General features: G+C 44.9%; 1 protein-coding gene across 5 annotated transcripts in view; it reads right to left on the bottom strand.

Annotated features, from left to right (window-relative positions):
• LOC140429747 (ephrin type-A receptor 5-like) overlaps positions 1 to 13,275 on the bottom strand; it is a 457,733-nt gene that overhangs the window by 70,247 nt on the left and 374,211 nt on the right. For all 5 annotated transcript variants that reach the window (XM_072517111.1, XM_072517112.1, XM_072517108.1 and 2 more), the window contains 2 exons: positions 4,966 to 5,091; positions 4,681 to 4,866 (listed from right to left, as the gene is read on the bottom strand). In XM_072517111.1, coding sequence (XP_072373212.1) covers positions 4,681 to 4,866; positions 4,966 to 5,091 — 312 coding nt within the window. The remainder of the gene's footprint in view (positions 1 to 4,680; positions 4,867 to 4,965; positions 5,092 to 13,275) is intronic.

Here is a 13,275-nt window from a genome sequence, read left to right as displayed (position 1 = left end):
AGGGTGATTTAGAGATGTGGAGCAGAAATTGGCAAGCTGAAAGAAGACAGAGGGTGGTGGTTGATGGGAAATGTTCAGAATGGAGTTCAGTTGCAAGTGGTGTACCACAAGGATATGTTCTGGGGCCGTTGCTGTTTGTCATTTTCATCAATGACCTAGAGGAAGGCGCAGAAGGGTGGGTGAGTAAATTTGCAGACGACACTAAAGTCAGTGGTGTTGTCGACAGTGTGGAAGGATGTAGCAGGTTACAGAGGGACATAGATAAGCTGCAGAGCTGGGCTGAGAGGTGGCAAATGGAGTTTAATGTAGAGAAGTGTGAGGTGATTCACTTTGGAAGGAATAACAGGAATGCGGAATATTTGGCTAATGGTAAAGTTCTTGGAAGTGTGGATGAGCAGAGGGATCTAGGTGTCCATGTACATAGATCCCTGAAAGTTGCCACCCAGGTTGATAGGGTTGTGAAGAAGGCCTATGGAGTGTTGGCCTTTATTGGTAGAGGGATTGAGTTCCGGAGTCAGGAGGTCATGTTGCAGCTGTACAAAACTCTGGTCCGGCCGCATTTGGAGTATTGCGTACAGTTCTGGTCACCGCATTATAGGAAGGACGTGGAGGCTTTGGAGCGGGTGCAGAGGAGATTTACCAAGATGTTGCCTGGTATGGAGGGAAAATCTTATGAGGAAAGGCTGATGGACCTGAGGTTGGTTTCGTTGGAGAGAAGAAGGTTAAGAGGAGACTTAATAGAGGCATACAAAATGATCAGGGGGTTAGATAGGGTGGACAGTGAGAGTCCTCTCCTGCGGATGGAAATGGCTGGCACGAGGGGACATAGCTTTAAACTGAGGGGTAATAGATATAGGACAGAGGTCAGAGGTAGGTTCTTTACGCAAAGAGTGGTGAGGCCGTGGAATGCCCTACCTGCAACAGTAGTGAACTCGCCAACATTGAGGGCATTTAAAAGTTTATTGGATAAGCATATGGATGATAATGGCATAGTGTAGGTTAGATGGCTATTGTTTCGGTGCAACATCGTGGGCCGAAGGGCCTGTACTGCGCTGTATCGTTCTATGTTCTATGTTCTTCCATCGGGCAGGAGATACAGAAGTCTAAGAACACGCACAAACAGACTCAAAAACAGCTTCTCCCCCCGCTGTTACCAGACTCCTAAATGACTCTCTTATGGACAGACCTCATTAACACCACACCCCTGTATACTTCATCCGATGCCGGTGCTTATGGAGTTACATTGCATACCTTCTGTTGCCCAATTATGTATTTTCTTTTCTTCCCTTTTCTTCCCATGTACTTAATGATCTGTTGAGCTGCTCGCAGAAAAATACTTTTCACTGTACCTCGGTACACAATAAACAAATCCAATCCAATCCACTCAGTAGGCTGACAAGCTGCAGCCGCATATATACATTACAATCCCCACACACACCATCCCAGCCAACAAGCGGGCCCTAGTTGTGCTGGAGCATGCCCACACAGCTGATGGGCCAGATCAGGCCAGAGGACATCTGCGGGGGGGGGGGGCCTAGAGGCACACCCATGCGACCTGTCGCCCTAAGTTCACAGTGGGCTGTCAGCAGTTTCTGGCTGCGGCAATGGTGTTCCATATCCACCCACCCTGACCCCACAGCCCACTCCTTGGCCGCCCCCCACTACTCCCCCTGGCTCTGGCAGAAGCCTCTAGGCGAGCGGCACAACTGTCAGCAAACTATGGCTATTTGGACACTTTGCATAACCGCTTTATCTCCCTCAGCAGCCACGAAGCCGGTTTCACAATTTGTAAACGCACAAGTGAACCACACCGTCGGGAACTCGGCCCATCAGAGGCGGTGCATCGGAGAGGCCCCAGAGAATACCGGATCAGGCCCGCTAATGATATGCAAACGGTGCCTCCTGTATGTGCGTTCCATACCGCATTGATGCCGCAGTCGAGTGACAGTGAATCGCGATTTGGCGTCAAATCGGCGCCTGCTGCGATTTTGTCGTTGGAACCTAATCTCCGCCCAATCACGATTCGCTATTTCAGCATCAGCCAACGCTGAATCCCATCACATTTGAGGAAAAGGTCTGAACCAATTAGAGTTCTTTGGAGAGGTAAGATATCCTTTTGGAGAGGTAAGGTATCCCTATGGGAGAGGTCAGGTACCCCATTGGGTTTGTTAAGAGTTGACATGAATGTGTCCAAAAAGTGGACAAGTTGTGTGGAACTAGCAAGCTGTCAAACAATTTAAATCTTCTGTCCTTTAAATTTTGGGAAACAAACGGTCAACCTGCAGTTGAAAAAACACATGCATGCAATTTCACTAGATTTTTTGGGCATAAGCCTGAGTGTGTTCACTGTAGTATTATTTCTGTTTGACTGCTTCTATAACCTATCATTATTGTAACTTGGGGGGCTGTAACTTGATTTAAGGCTCTAAGTGATTAGACAGAGGGATATCTGACTTTGATGTGGAGCCAAGAATACATTTTTTTGTGTTTAGAATGGATTTAGAATGGATTAAGTACTTGAAGGGATTTAATTGGAGTAAATGGGGTTTTGTCAATGAATATTTTTATTGAAATACAGTGAAGTCTGTAATAGATTCATAGAACTTATTTAATCTCAGTATGGCTCCTGAGGTCTGCCCAAGATGGGCACTGGATGATGTGTAGAGTGTAATGTTAAAAGTTGTTGGTTGGGTGGCATAGGTGGGAATGAATTGGAACTAAGTTGACACTGGGGCTATAAAGGGTCATTCGGATGCATTGAATTCACAGATTGGCATGAGTTGGCACCACATTGTTATTGAGGGTATATGGGGCCATGGAGGGTAGTTAGAGGGGCATATGTTAACATTGGGGTATTAGAGGCCATGGATGTGTGTAAAATGGAAACAGGATGGCATAGAGTGTATGAGGGGCCATTGGATGGAGGGGATATGAGGTGGCATGAGTTGGCATGGATGGACTTTGAGAAGTGTGTGAGAGGTGGGAGATGATTTTGGTTGTACTGCTTTTTTTGGCAGTCCCCGAGCGCCAAGACAGGCCTTGTAACCAGATGGCTTTGGTAGCTGCTGGCCCCTGTGGCTGCCTGCAAATTCTTTCCAGGGGTTGAGGGTCAAACTCCAGTTGTCACCCACCCCTCACCCCCAGAGTGAAAATCCGACCATTTGGAGTACTTTCTCCCAAGTCCGCTTTGTGGAGTCGAGAAATTGCTCAATGGGATCAAACATCTTTTTTCATTATGATGCAGAATGGTAATGTCCTAAAACTGTAAGTCAAAGATCAGATACAGACACAAGATTAGCCTATGAAAAAAACTGAGTAATCAGTCACTGAGGTGTCTTCATCAGTTAATAAAATGCATGGAGCCGAAGCTAACACAGGAAGTCAAGCAGATTTTATTTTTACAACAACAATTCACACATTATTCACAAACACCTTAAAATTCAAAAAGTATTGCTTGAAAACTTAAATGTAATTTTCCATATTCCCAAGTTGTTGTTTCACTGCATCTATTCGAAGAAAACATTCTCCAATGGTGTCATTTTTCCAAAATGCTTTACGAGCAATTAATGGTTAGTAACATCATTGGAAAACATAGAGTTGAATATTAATGTAGAATTACAAATTAGTTGATTAATGTTGCACAAATGTTGGATAGAATTATCTCCTCACAGCATATGATTGTGAATAATATGGCTGCCCAACATGCATATCGTATAGGTGTTCAGTCAGGCTTTTTAGCACAGGTTACTGGTGAAGAACAGTGTGAGGACAACAATTTTCATATTGCAAATGCAATCTGAAAACATAAGAATTGCAAAACTAGTAATGCCACTGAACCAAGAAGCAACATGACCAATTCACTATTTAGGAGCACTGGAAGTTAAACAGTATTATCTAGTGTGAAATGTATCGGTAAATATTCTGCTGTCAGCCTTGACCATTTTATTGACATGCTGTGGACAGTTGTGCTTTATGTTCGGTATCATGTGAAGAATATTCTATGAGGCTGGGCTATCTGAATGGAAATTCTTTCTTATTTATTGACTAAAAGAGAGGTGCATATGCTAACAGCTGGGATATAGTGCAGGAAGTACGCTCCAAAAATTAACCAGAACATTTAAATATAGTCTGAACTTGAGGTTTATTCCTAATAAAATAATTATAGGTCTGGATATCATATTGATAATGAGAACATGGGTAATCCTGGTATAGTAATGCCATTCTACAATTGGTAGGGATCAGTCCTAAACTTCTTTTTTTTGAGAGAAAATTGAAATTTGAGAGAATATTGTGCATATGCACAAATCTGATGCAGTAATTGGTTTCTTGGTTTTATGAAGTTAAGCAATGTGAGACACAGATACAGTGTTGAACAAGCTAACCAGTACCTTATTGAAAAATATTCATCAGTCTCACATCTAAAATGCTTTTTCAGAACCAAGTTTAATATATACAATAGTACAGGTTATGTGGATGCATACTTTATTATATATCTAATATATTTATGCATAATGCATGGTGCTGCTTTCAAAATAAATTAAAGTTCTGAATCCAAATAGTTTAGAAAATAATGATTTATGATTTACATTCCTAGATATGGTAATAGCTTCACAATTTGCGATTTTATAGTACTGTGTCTGACTTATTTATTTGGGAGACGACATGTAGAAGGTTACGTACTTTTAGTGACCACCCCTTCAAGGTGGATGATGTTGGGATGATCAAATTGCCCCATTATGCTTGCTTCTCCGAGGAAATCCCTGCGCTGCTTCTCTGTGTAACCAGCTTTTAGGGTTTTGATAGCCACTGCAAATTCTCTCTTTCCAGGTAACTTCAAACGGCCACTGCACACCTCGCCAAACTCACCTTGAATGAGAAATAAGACATAGTGTTGTTAGGTGACTTGATTTACTGTGGCAGCCCAGGACTTAAGAAAGCAACAAGGATTCTTATCATTCAACCCACCTGCACCAATGACTCTTTCAATAGTGATGCATGATGCATCTATTTCCTTGGCAAACTCATGAACGGCTTGACTTGGGTCTTCATAGGTATGAGGATCAATGTATGTTCTTATACCTGGCAATTTAACTGTTTAATGAGAATAAATTATGAAGGTATTAGTATAATATTGTGTAATTTTTCAGTAACATGATTACACAATTTATATTTCGTTTTAACTGTTATATTACAAGGATTTTTTTTTCTGGTTCTAATATTTCTAATGCAGCTCAAATCCATATGAATGGTTTATCTTGATCTAATATTCACAATCACATTTTCTCAGCATAATTTTCTACAGTTTAAGGGTTACTAGTCTCTTTGGGGCTTCCCACTCACCATCACGGGCGCACGTGCATTCTTTTCTGGCCAGCCCCAAACCCGTCTACCTTTTCATTTTCAGACATTACACAACCACATGAAATAACTAAGAAAATCAATCGTCGGAACAGGCCTGTAATGCCTGTAGCAGTCGTATTAGTCATTACTCTCAGGGTCTTCTGGCTACTAAACAGAAGCTAGACAACCTTTAGTTCAGATGCCCAAACGGCTTGCCCTGCCATCTGGCGGGTTTCAAATGTTTGCATCTACGCCCTTCTCAGAGCTCAGCAGGCCGTGTACTATGAGGAAACTCCAGCAGGCAGAGACACAGGAAACTGAAATGAGGGAGATGTTGGCACTGTGTCATTAGCATGAGATTTCTATGCCTAAGTCGCACATTATCCGCTTACAGTAGAAGAAGCCCGAGGAATATCTGGGCAACATAAAAGGGACAGAGGCCCTACATCACAAGTGTTGGGCCTGTTTTCTTTATTTTGCATCTAGAGACTAAGGCCGGGATTCTCCAATCCCACGGCAAGTTCTGACGCCGGTGTGAAAAGCGTCACGAGCCACTCAGGCGTCAACGGGCCTCAAATGGCAGGTATCCACCCCTTCCTAGGGGGCTAGTACGGTGCTGGAGTGGTGTCTGCAGCTCCGGCACCCGAATGCCGGCACGACACGGCCGGCATGAGTTCGCGCATACCCGCCACGTGGGTGCCCGTCTCCGCGCCGGTCCCCGGGCAATATGGAAGAGCCCTAAAGGGGCCCGGCACAGAGGAACATAGGCCCCCACAGAACAAGACTGCCCGCCGATCGGTAGGGCCCAGGGTCGAATCCCCCCACCCCCCCCACCAGGAAGGCCCCCGCAGACAGAACTCCGAGGTCCCACTGGGTGGGACCATACGTAACCCACGACGGCGGGACTCAGCTGAACTCGGCAGGCACTCGGCCCATCGAGGCCCGGAGAATCGGCGGGGGAGTGGGGGGCTTTCTACGGCCCCTGACCGGCGCGGCGGCGATTCCGCAGGCTCCCAAGAATCGGCACCGGAGAATCGGCGAGCCAGTGTCGGGGCGGTGTGGCGTGATTCTCCTGCCCCTCCCGGCAATTCTCCGACCCGGCGTGGGGTTGGAGAATCCCGGCCTAAGAGTCTCATTTTGAGCAAAGCCCTCACACTTTAAAGCCATCAAAACATTTTTAGAAAATCCAAGTACCTTCGAATTCTCTCAGCTCCAGCTTCTTCTGGCACCTATTGAATTATTTCTATTTCACAGTTTCTATGGACTTCAAACAAACCATCGAAACATGCATTTTCATCCCCCTACATCACCGCATTGAAATCAAGACTCATTATATCATCTCCTTTGCTCATTCTTTACCACAATCTTAAAACTGTGGTACACCTCACCTCTCTTGGATTTCTTTCCCAGCTAAAATCCGCATGTTATTTAAAGATTGTTGTTATCTACTACCTCTTACCAGTAAAATCAACCACATTCATATATTAATGCACACATCCAAAGACACATCAAAGATGCATAACCGGATTGAAATGGGTCCAGATTATAGAAAGAGAGATTAGATGGAGTGATTAAAAAGTTTTTTGTAGATTGCTATAGAACATACACAATAGAGTCATATAGAATAAATGGTTACAAAATTATGATAGTTTAAGTGACTCAAAGGAGACGTGAAGAACTTAAAGGAAGGAATTCCAGAATGTAGTACCTAAATGGCTGATGGTGGGAACATACAAGGGACCAAAGTTAAGGGAATGCAGGGCTCTCACAGGTTTACTGTTCTGGAGGAGTTCACAGAGCCATGATGGGCCAAATCCACAAGGAATTTAAATATAGAGAATGAGAATTTTAAATTTGAAGCACTGTGTGTAAATGCAGGTCAGCAAACAGAGAGGTAATGGATGAATGGGATAGGATAGGGCAGCATGGTTTGAGCTGAACTAAACATTATAGTGGGCTGAAGGTGGATTGTGTAAATGTTGGCTCTCTGTGGTGAAAATTAGTGATATTAATAAATTCACTGGGCAAAATTCTCCGTTTGGGAGATTGAGGGCGTGATTCAACTAATTGGCGACAAAGTCCCGGCGAGTGCATTTAGCCAATTGTATCATGCTGCCCAAAGGGCATGAAGTTGGGGACCTCTGAACCCTGGGAGGCTTCCACAAGTGCCGTTCCCGTTTGTGGAGACCAGTGCTGAATGCTGCTCGCCCACAGCTCGCTGCGGCATAACGTGGTTGATAAAAGCTAGGAGATCGGCTTGCAACGCCTCGTGAGGTCCAATGTGATCTCGTGAGACGTTGCGAGGTAAATCACACCCGTTGTGGGCAGGATCACATTTTGGCAATTCTGCATATTAGAGCAAGGTAGCTAGTCTCACTATGTGCAGATTCCCGAGGTACCCGGGGCATTGGGATTCATCCACATACCATGATTTTCCACATACCAGGCCGCTGTTTGTGTTGGTTTCCTCCGGGTGCTCCAGCTTCCTCCCACAGTCCAAAGAAGTGCAGGTTAGGGAGACTAGTCATGCTTATTGCCCCTTGGTGTCCAAAGATCTGAGGATTCTGAGGAAGGATGTATTAGCAATTTTGAAAACGTTAGGGTCAACAAGTCCCCTGGGCCAGATGGGATATATCCAAGGATTCTTTGGGAGGCAAGGGATGAGATTGCAGAGCCTTTGGCTTTAATCTTTGGGTCCTCACTGTCCACAGGGTTAGTGCCAGAGGACTGGAGAGTGGTGAATGTTGTTCCTCTGTTCAAGAAAGGGAATAGGAATGACCTTGATAATTATAGGCCGGTTCGTCTTACTTCAGTGGTCGGTAAGTTAATGGAAAAGGTCCTGAAGGATAGGATTTATGACCATTTGGAAAGATGCAGCTTAATCCGGGATAGTCAACAAGAATTCGTGAAGGATAAGTCTTGCCTCACAAATTTGATTGAATTCTTTGAGGAGGTAATTAAGTGTGTAGATGAAGGTAGAGCAGTTGATGTTGTATACATGGATTTTAGTAAGGCGTTTGATAAGGTTCCCCATGGTCGGCTTATGAAGAAAGTAAGGAGGTGTGGGATAGAAGGAAATTTGGCCAATTGGATAAGTAACTGGCTATCACATGGAAGACAGAGGGTGGTGGTGGATGGAAAATTTTCAGACTGGGGAGACCAGTTACCAGCGGTGTACCACAGGGATCAGTGCTGGGTCCTCTGCTATTTTTATCAATGACTTGGAGGAGGGGGCTGAAGGTGGGTCAGTAAATTTGCTGATGACACCAAGATTGGTGGAGTAGTGGGTGAGGTGGAGGGCTGTTGTAGGCTGCAAAGAGACATTGGTAGGATGCAGAGCTGGGCCGAAAAACACCAGATGGAGTTCAACCCTGATAAGTGCGAGGTGATTCATTTTGGTAGAAAAAATTTGAATGCGGATGACAGGGTCAACGGCAGGGTTCTGAGGAATGTGGAGGAACAGAGAGATCTTGGGGTTCATGTCCACAGATCTCTGAAGGTTGCCACTCAAGTGGATAGAGCCGTGAAGAAGGCCTATAGTGTGTTAGTATTTATTAACAGCGGGCTTGAGTTTAAGAGCAGCGGGGTTATGCTGCAGCTGTACATGACCCTGGTGAGACCACATTTGGAGTATTGTGTGCAGTTATAGTGGTCACCTCACTATAAGAAGGACGTGGACGCATTGGAAAGGGTGCAAAGGGGATTTACCAGGATGCTGCCTGGTTTGCAGGATAGGTCTTATGAGGAAAGGTTGAGGGAGCTAGGGCTTTTCTCTTTGGAGCGGAGGAGGATTAGAGGCGACTTAAGAGAGGTTTATAAGATGATGAGGGGGATGGATAGAGTGGACGTTCAGAGACTATTTCCTCGGGTGGATGTAGCTGTTACAAGGGGGCATAACTATAAGGTTCGAGGTGGGAGATATAGGAGGGATGTCCGAGGTAGGTTCTTTACTCAGAGAGTGGCTAGAGTGTGGAATGGACTGCCTGCTGTGATAGTGGAGTCGGACACTTTAGGAACTTTCAAGCGGTTATTGGATAGGCGCATGGAGCACACCAGAATGACAGGGAGTGGGATAGCTTGATCTTGATTTATTTTGGACAATGCTCGGCACAACATTGCGGGCCGAAGGGCCTGTTCTGTGCTGTACTGTTCTATGTAGATGTGTAGGTTAGGTGGGGTTATGGGGCTAAGGGCGGAGGTGTGTGCCTAGGTAGGGTGCTCTTTCGGAGGGTCTGTGCAGACCCGATGGGCTAAATTCTGCACTGTAGGGATTTTATGGTTCTACTTTACCATGTTTGTTCAAATCAACTAATTGTCACGATACTATTCAAAGAATAAACTACGCATAATGTAATTTTCATCACATTTTCAGTGTATCATAACATTTTATGAATAAGATTTGAGAGTGTTATGAAATTGTGGTCAAGAAAGAGGTAGCAGTGTTGCAGAACTAAACAGGTTCCTCATTTCTAGCCAGTGGAAGCATCAGACACTTGTAAATGAAAGTTAGTTTAGGTCAGTGCTGATATATAGGGCCGGACTTTCCGACCACCGTGTTTCTCGGCGGTGGAGGTGGCCTGCCAGTGGGATCTACTGGTCCTGCGGTTATCAACGGGATTTCCCACCCATGCACCGCGCGTGGGACCAGAATTGATCGCCGGAGTGAACATCCCACTCTAAGAGTTGGGTAGTCTTGCTGTAATGGCTTGACTCCCTTCATGCAATGATAAAAAATATTTGATTTTATTCATTATTTGGGAGACCGTGAGCATGATTCAGCGGACTGCAATTAAAATCCACTGAGCGGCACGTTTAACGGAGTGCATCATGCAGCTGCAGTACCAAGAAACATCCCACTATCCGATGGCACTTTGCTGTTTTCTTTGGCCTCGGGGAGAATCTCTCTGTCGAGCCCACACTTAAGAATGATTTCCTGCTGGTGGCAGATTGGGGCACCATTTGAACAGCAGCCCCGATCTCTCTCCCCCAGCCCCTGTTCTTTTGAACCCCTCCCCTCACTCCCCCAATCTTGAGGAGGCCCCTGGGAACCTTCATCACTTTCCCCCTTTAAATTGGTGAGGCATCTCCCCCCGGGCCTGACCCCTGGCAGTGCCATCCTGGCACCTGGGCACCTTGACACTGCCAGCATGACACCCTGGCAGTGACCCTGGCACCCTGACAGTGCTACCTGGGGACCCTGGCAGTGCCAGGCTGGCAGTGCGCTGGTGCCTGTGTGCCTGTGCCCAACCACCCGGGGGTCTCCAACGGCCTGGGAGACCCTCCAGGTGCCATTACACCTGGTCCATGTTTGTATGGACCAGTACTAAATGGCACCCTGGCGAGGTCTCCCATGCACGGCCGGTCAGAACCGGGCACCAGCTTAAATCTGGTGTCCGGGTATTTAAATGAGCTGTAAAGCTAGTTTAAATATTCACATCTGGATCTCTCCCCCAGCGGGGGTGAGATCGAGATCACAGCGGGTGGAGTGAGTCGGGTGACTGGCAAGCGGCCCGGCACCCGGTGCGGAGCCCTTCGGGGGCCCGCGCGAGATTGACCCATTCGTCCAGATCTGCACTGGGCGCAAGGGGATCACTGAATTGCGCCCTGTATTTTTAAAATAGTTCAGTGAATGTTGGTCACTATATATTCCTTACACTTGGTTCTCTTTACTCTTCACATTTAAATTCAAATAAATTAACATGTTTTACTCATCATAGAATCATAATAAGGATAGCATAGAAGAGGGCTGCACGGGGGCGCAGTGAATAGCACTGCTGCCTCACGGCGACAAGGTCCCAGGTTCAATCCCGGCTCTGGGTCACTCTCCGTGTGGAGTTTGCCCATTCTTCCCGTGTTTGCGTGGGTATCGCCCCCACAACCCAAAGATGTGCAGGCTAGGCGGATTGCCACGCTAAATTGCTCCTTAATTGGAAAAAATGAATTGGGTACTCAAAACTTTTTTAAAAAGGATAGCATAGAAGGGGCCCATTCAGCCCACCATACTTGAGCTAGTGCTGGCTCTTCAACTGGAGCTGTTAGAATCATCTTTCCTGCATACATTTTTTAAAAATTGTATTTAATTCCCATTTGATTCATAGAGAATTAAATCATTCAAATGACATGCTGTAGTCTCTGCTCAAATGATCCTTGTGGTAAAGCATCCAATCTTCTAATAACTCACCGGGTGAAAAATCCAGATTATAATGAGGTAATAGATACCCAGTAGACAGTTTTACACTCCATCTGATTTTCTTTACCACAGATGTATAAAAATTGGTCACTATGACCTGGTGATATAACTCTTCTACTTTACCTTTTCATTACTCCGGTGATAATCCTGAATCTTTGTTACAGAACTATCAACAACAGTTTACCATTTACCCTCTCAAAACCTTTCACAATTCAGTAAACCTCATCTGGATACCCCATTAATTTCTTATTTCTGTGAAAGAAGACTTTTTTGTTCCAACTTTCACCTCTCATTTCTGGCATCATTCTTGTGAATATTTGCCACATGCTTTTCTCATGGCTCAAATATTTATTTATAACGTGGTGTTCACGACTGGATGCAATAGTCCAACTGTGACCTAACTAATACCTTCAAAGGATCATGGAATCTTACAGCAAAAAGTGCCATTTGGCCCTTTCTGACTATCTCTTTGAAAGACCTGCCCAATATAGTTACACACCACAGTGTTCTCCCCACAAACCTACAAATTGGATCTCTTTATGTACATGTCCAATTGCCATTTGAAAATTCATGAGGGATCCAATAAAAACACTCTTTCAGATTTCAAATCTTAACAGCCCTCTGTGAGAAGTATTTAGAACATAGAACAGTACAGGCTCTTCAGCCCACGATGTTATGCCAACCATTTATCCTAATCTAAAATCAACCTAACCTACACCCCTTCAATTTACTGCTGTACATGTGCCTGTCCAAGAGTCCCTTAAATGTTGCGAATGACTCTGACTCCACCACCTCTGCTGGCAGTGCATTCTACGCACCCACCACTCTCTGTGTAAAGAACCTACCTCTGGCATTTCCCCTAAACCTTTCTCCAGTCAACTTAAAACTATATCCCCTCGTGGCAGTCATTTCCGCCCTGGGGAAAAGTCTCTGGCTATCCACTCTATCCATGCCTCTTATCACCTTGCACACCTCTATCAACTCACCTCTCTTCCTTCTTCGCTCCAGCGAGAAAAGCCCTAGCTCCCTCAACCTTTCTTCATAAGACATTAATAAGATTTCTCATCATGACTCCTCTCGTTCTTTTGTCAATGATTTCAATTCCATGATTTAGTGATCTACTTGCCAGAGGAAACAATTTCACCCTATTTGATCCATCATGATCACCCTCATTTTGATATATCTCTGTTAGGTCTTCCCTTCACTGAAGGAGAACAATCCTAACTTTCCCAGTGTCTTTTGATATAAAATTCATTATCCCTGCTTTCCTGGTAAACCTCCTCCTCAGAGTCATATTCCAGAAAGCCAGTTGGTAAAGGATATAACTGGAGCCAAGTTTTACACTTTCACATGCATTCATTTACAACGTTGCAGATTACAAGCAAGCACCTCCCAACCCACAGCTACAGGCAATTGTATGAGCACAAATGAATCCCCAGTTAAAGCCCACCATCTGTCTACAATTAATATACAATTAATGCTCTGCAATCTCTCCAAGTCCTTGTTTTCCTTCCTCAAGTGTGGTGTACAATACTGTACTTGAGGCCGAACCAATTACTTGGAAGGGTTTGGCATGGCTTCCCTGTTTTTGTGCTTAAACCCCTATTTAATAAGCCAAATATTCCATATAAGTGATTTACTGCCTCAGCAATTTATCCTGTCACCTTCACAGATTGGTGGATTTACAGCTCCAACCCCCTCTGCTCTTACACCCCTTCCTCCTTCAAAATTATACCATTTAGATA

Source organism: Scyliorhinus torazame, chromosome 9 (assembly GCF_047496885.1).
Source record: "Scyliorhinus torazame isolate Kashiwa2021f chromosome 9, sScyTor2.1, whole genome shotgun sequence".
Taxonomy (NCBI): Eukaryota; Metazoa; Chordata; class Chondrichthyes; order Carcharhiniformes; family Scyliorhinidae; genus Scyliorhinus; species Scyliorhinus torazame.
The sequence above is the reverse complement of the archived record's forward strand: the minus strand, read 5'-3'. Positions and strand labels throughout refer to the sequence as shown.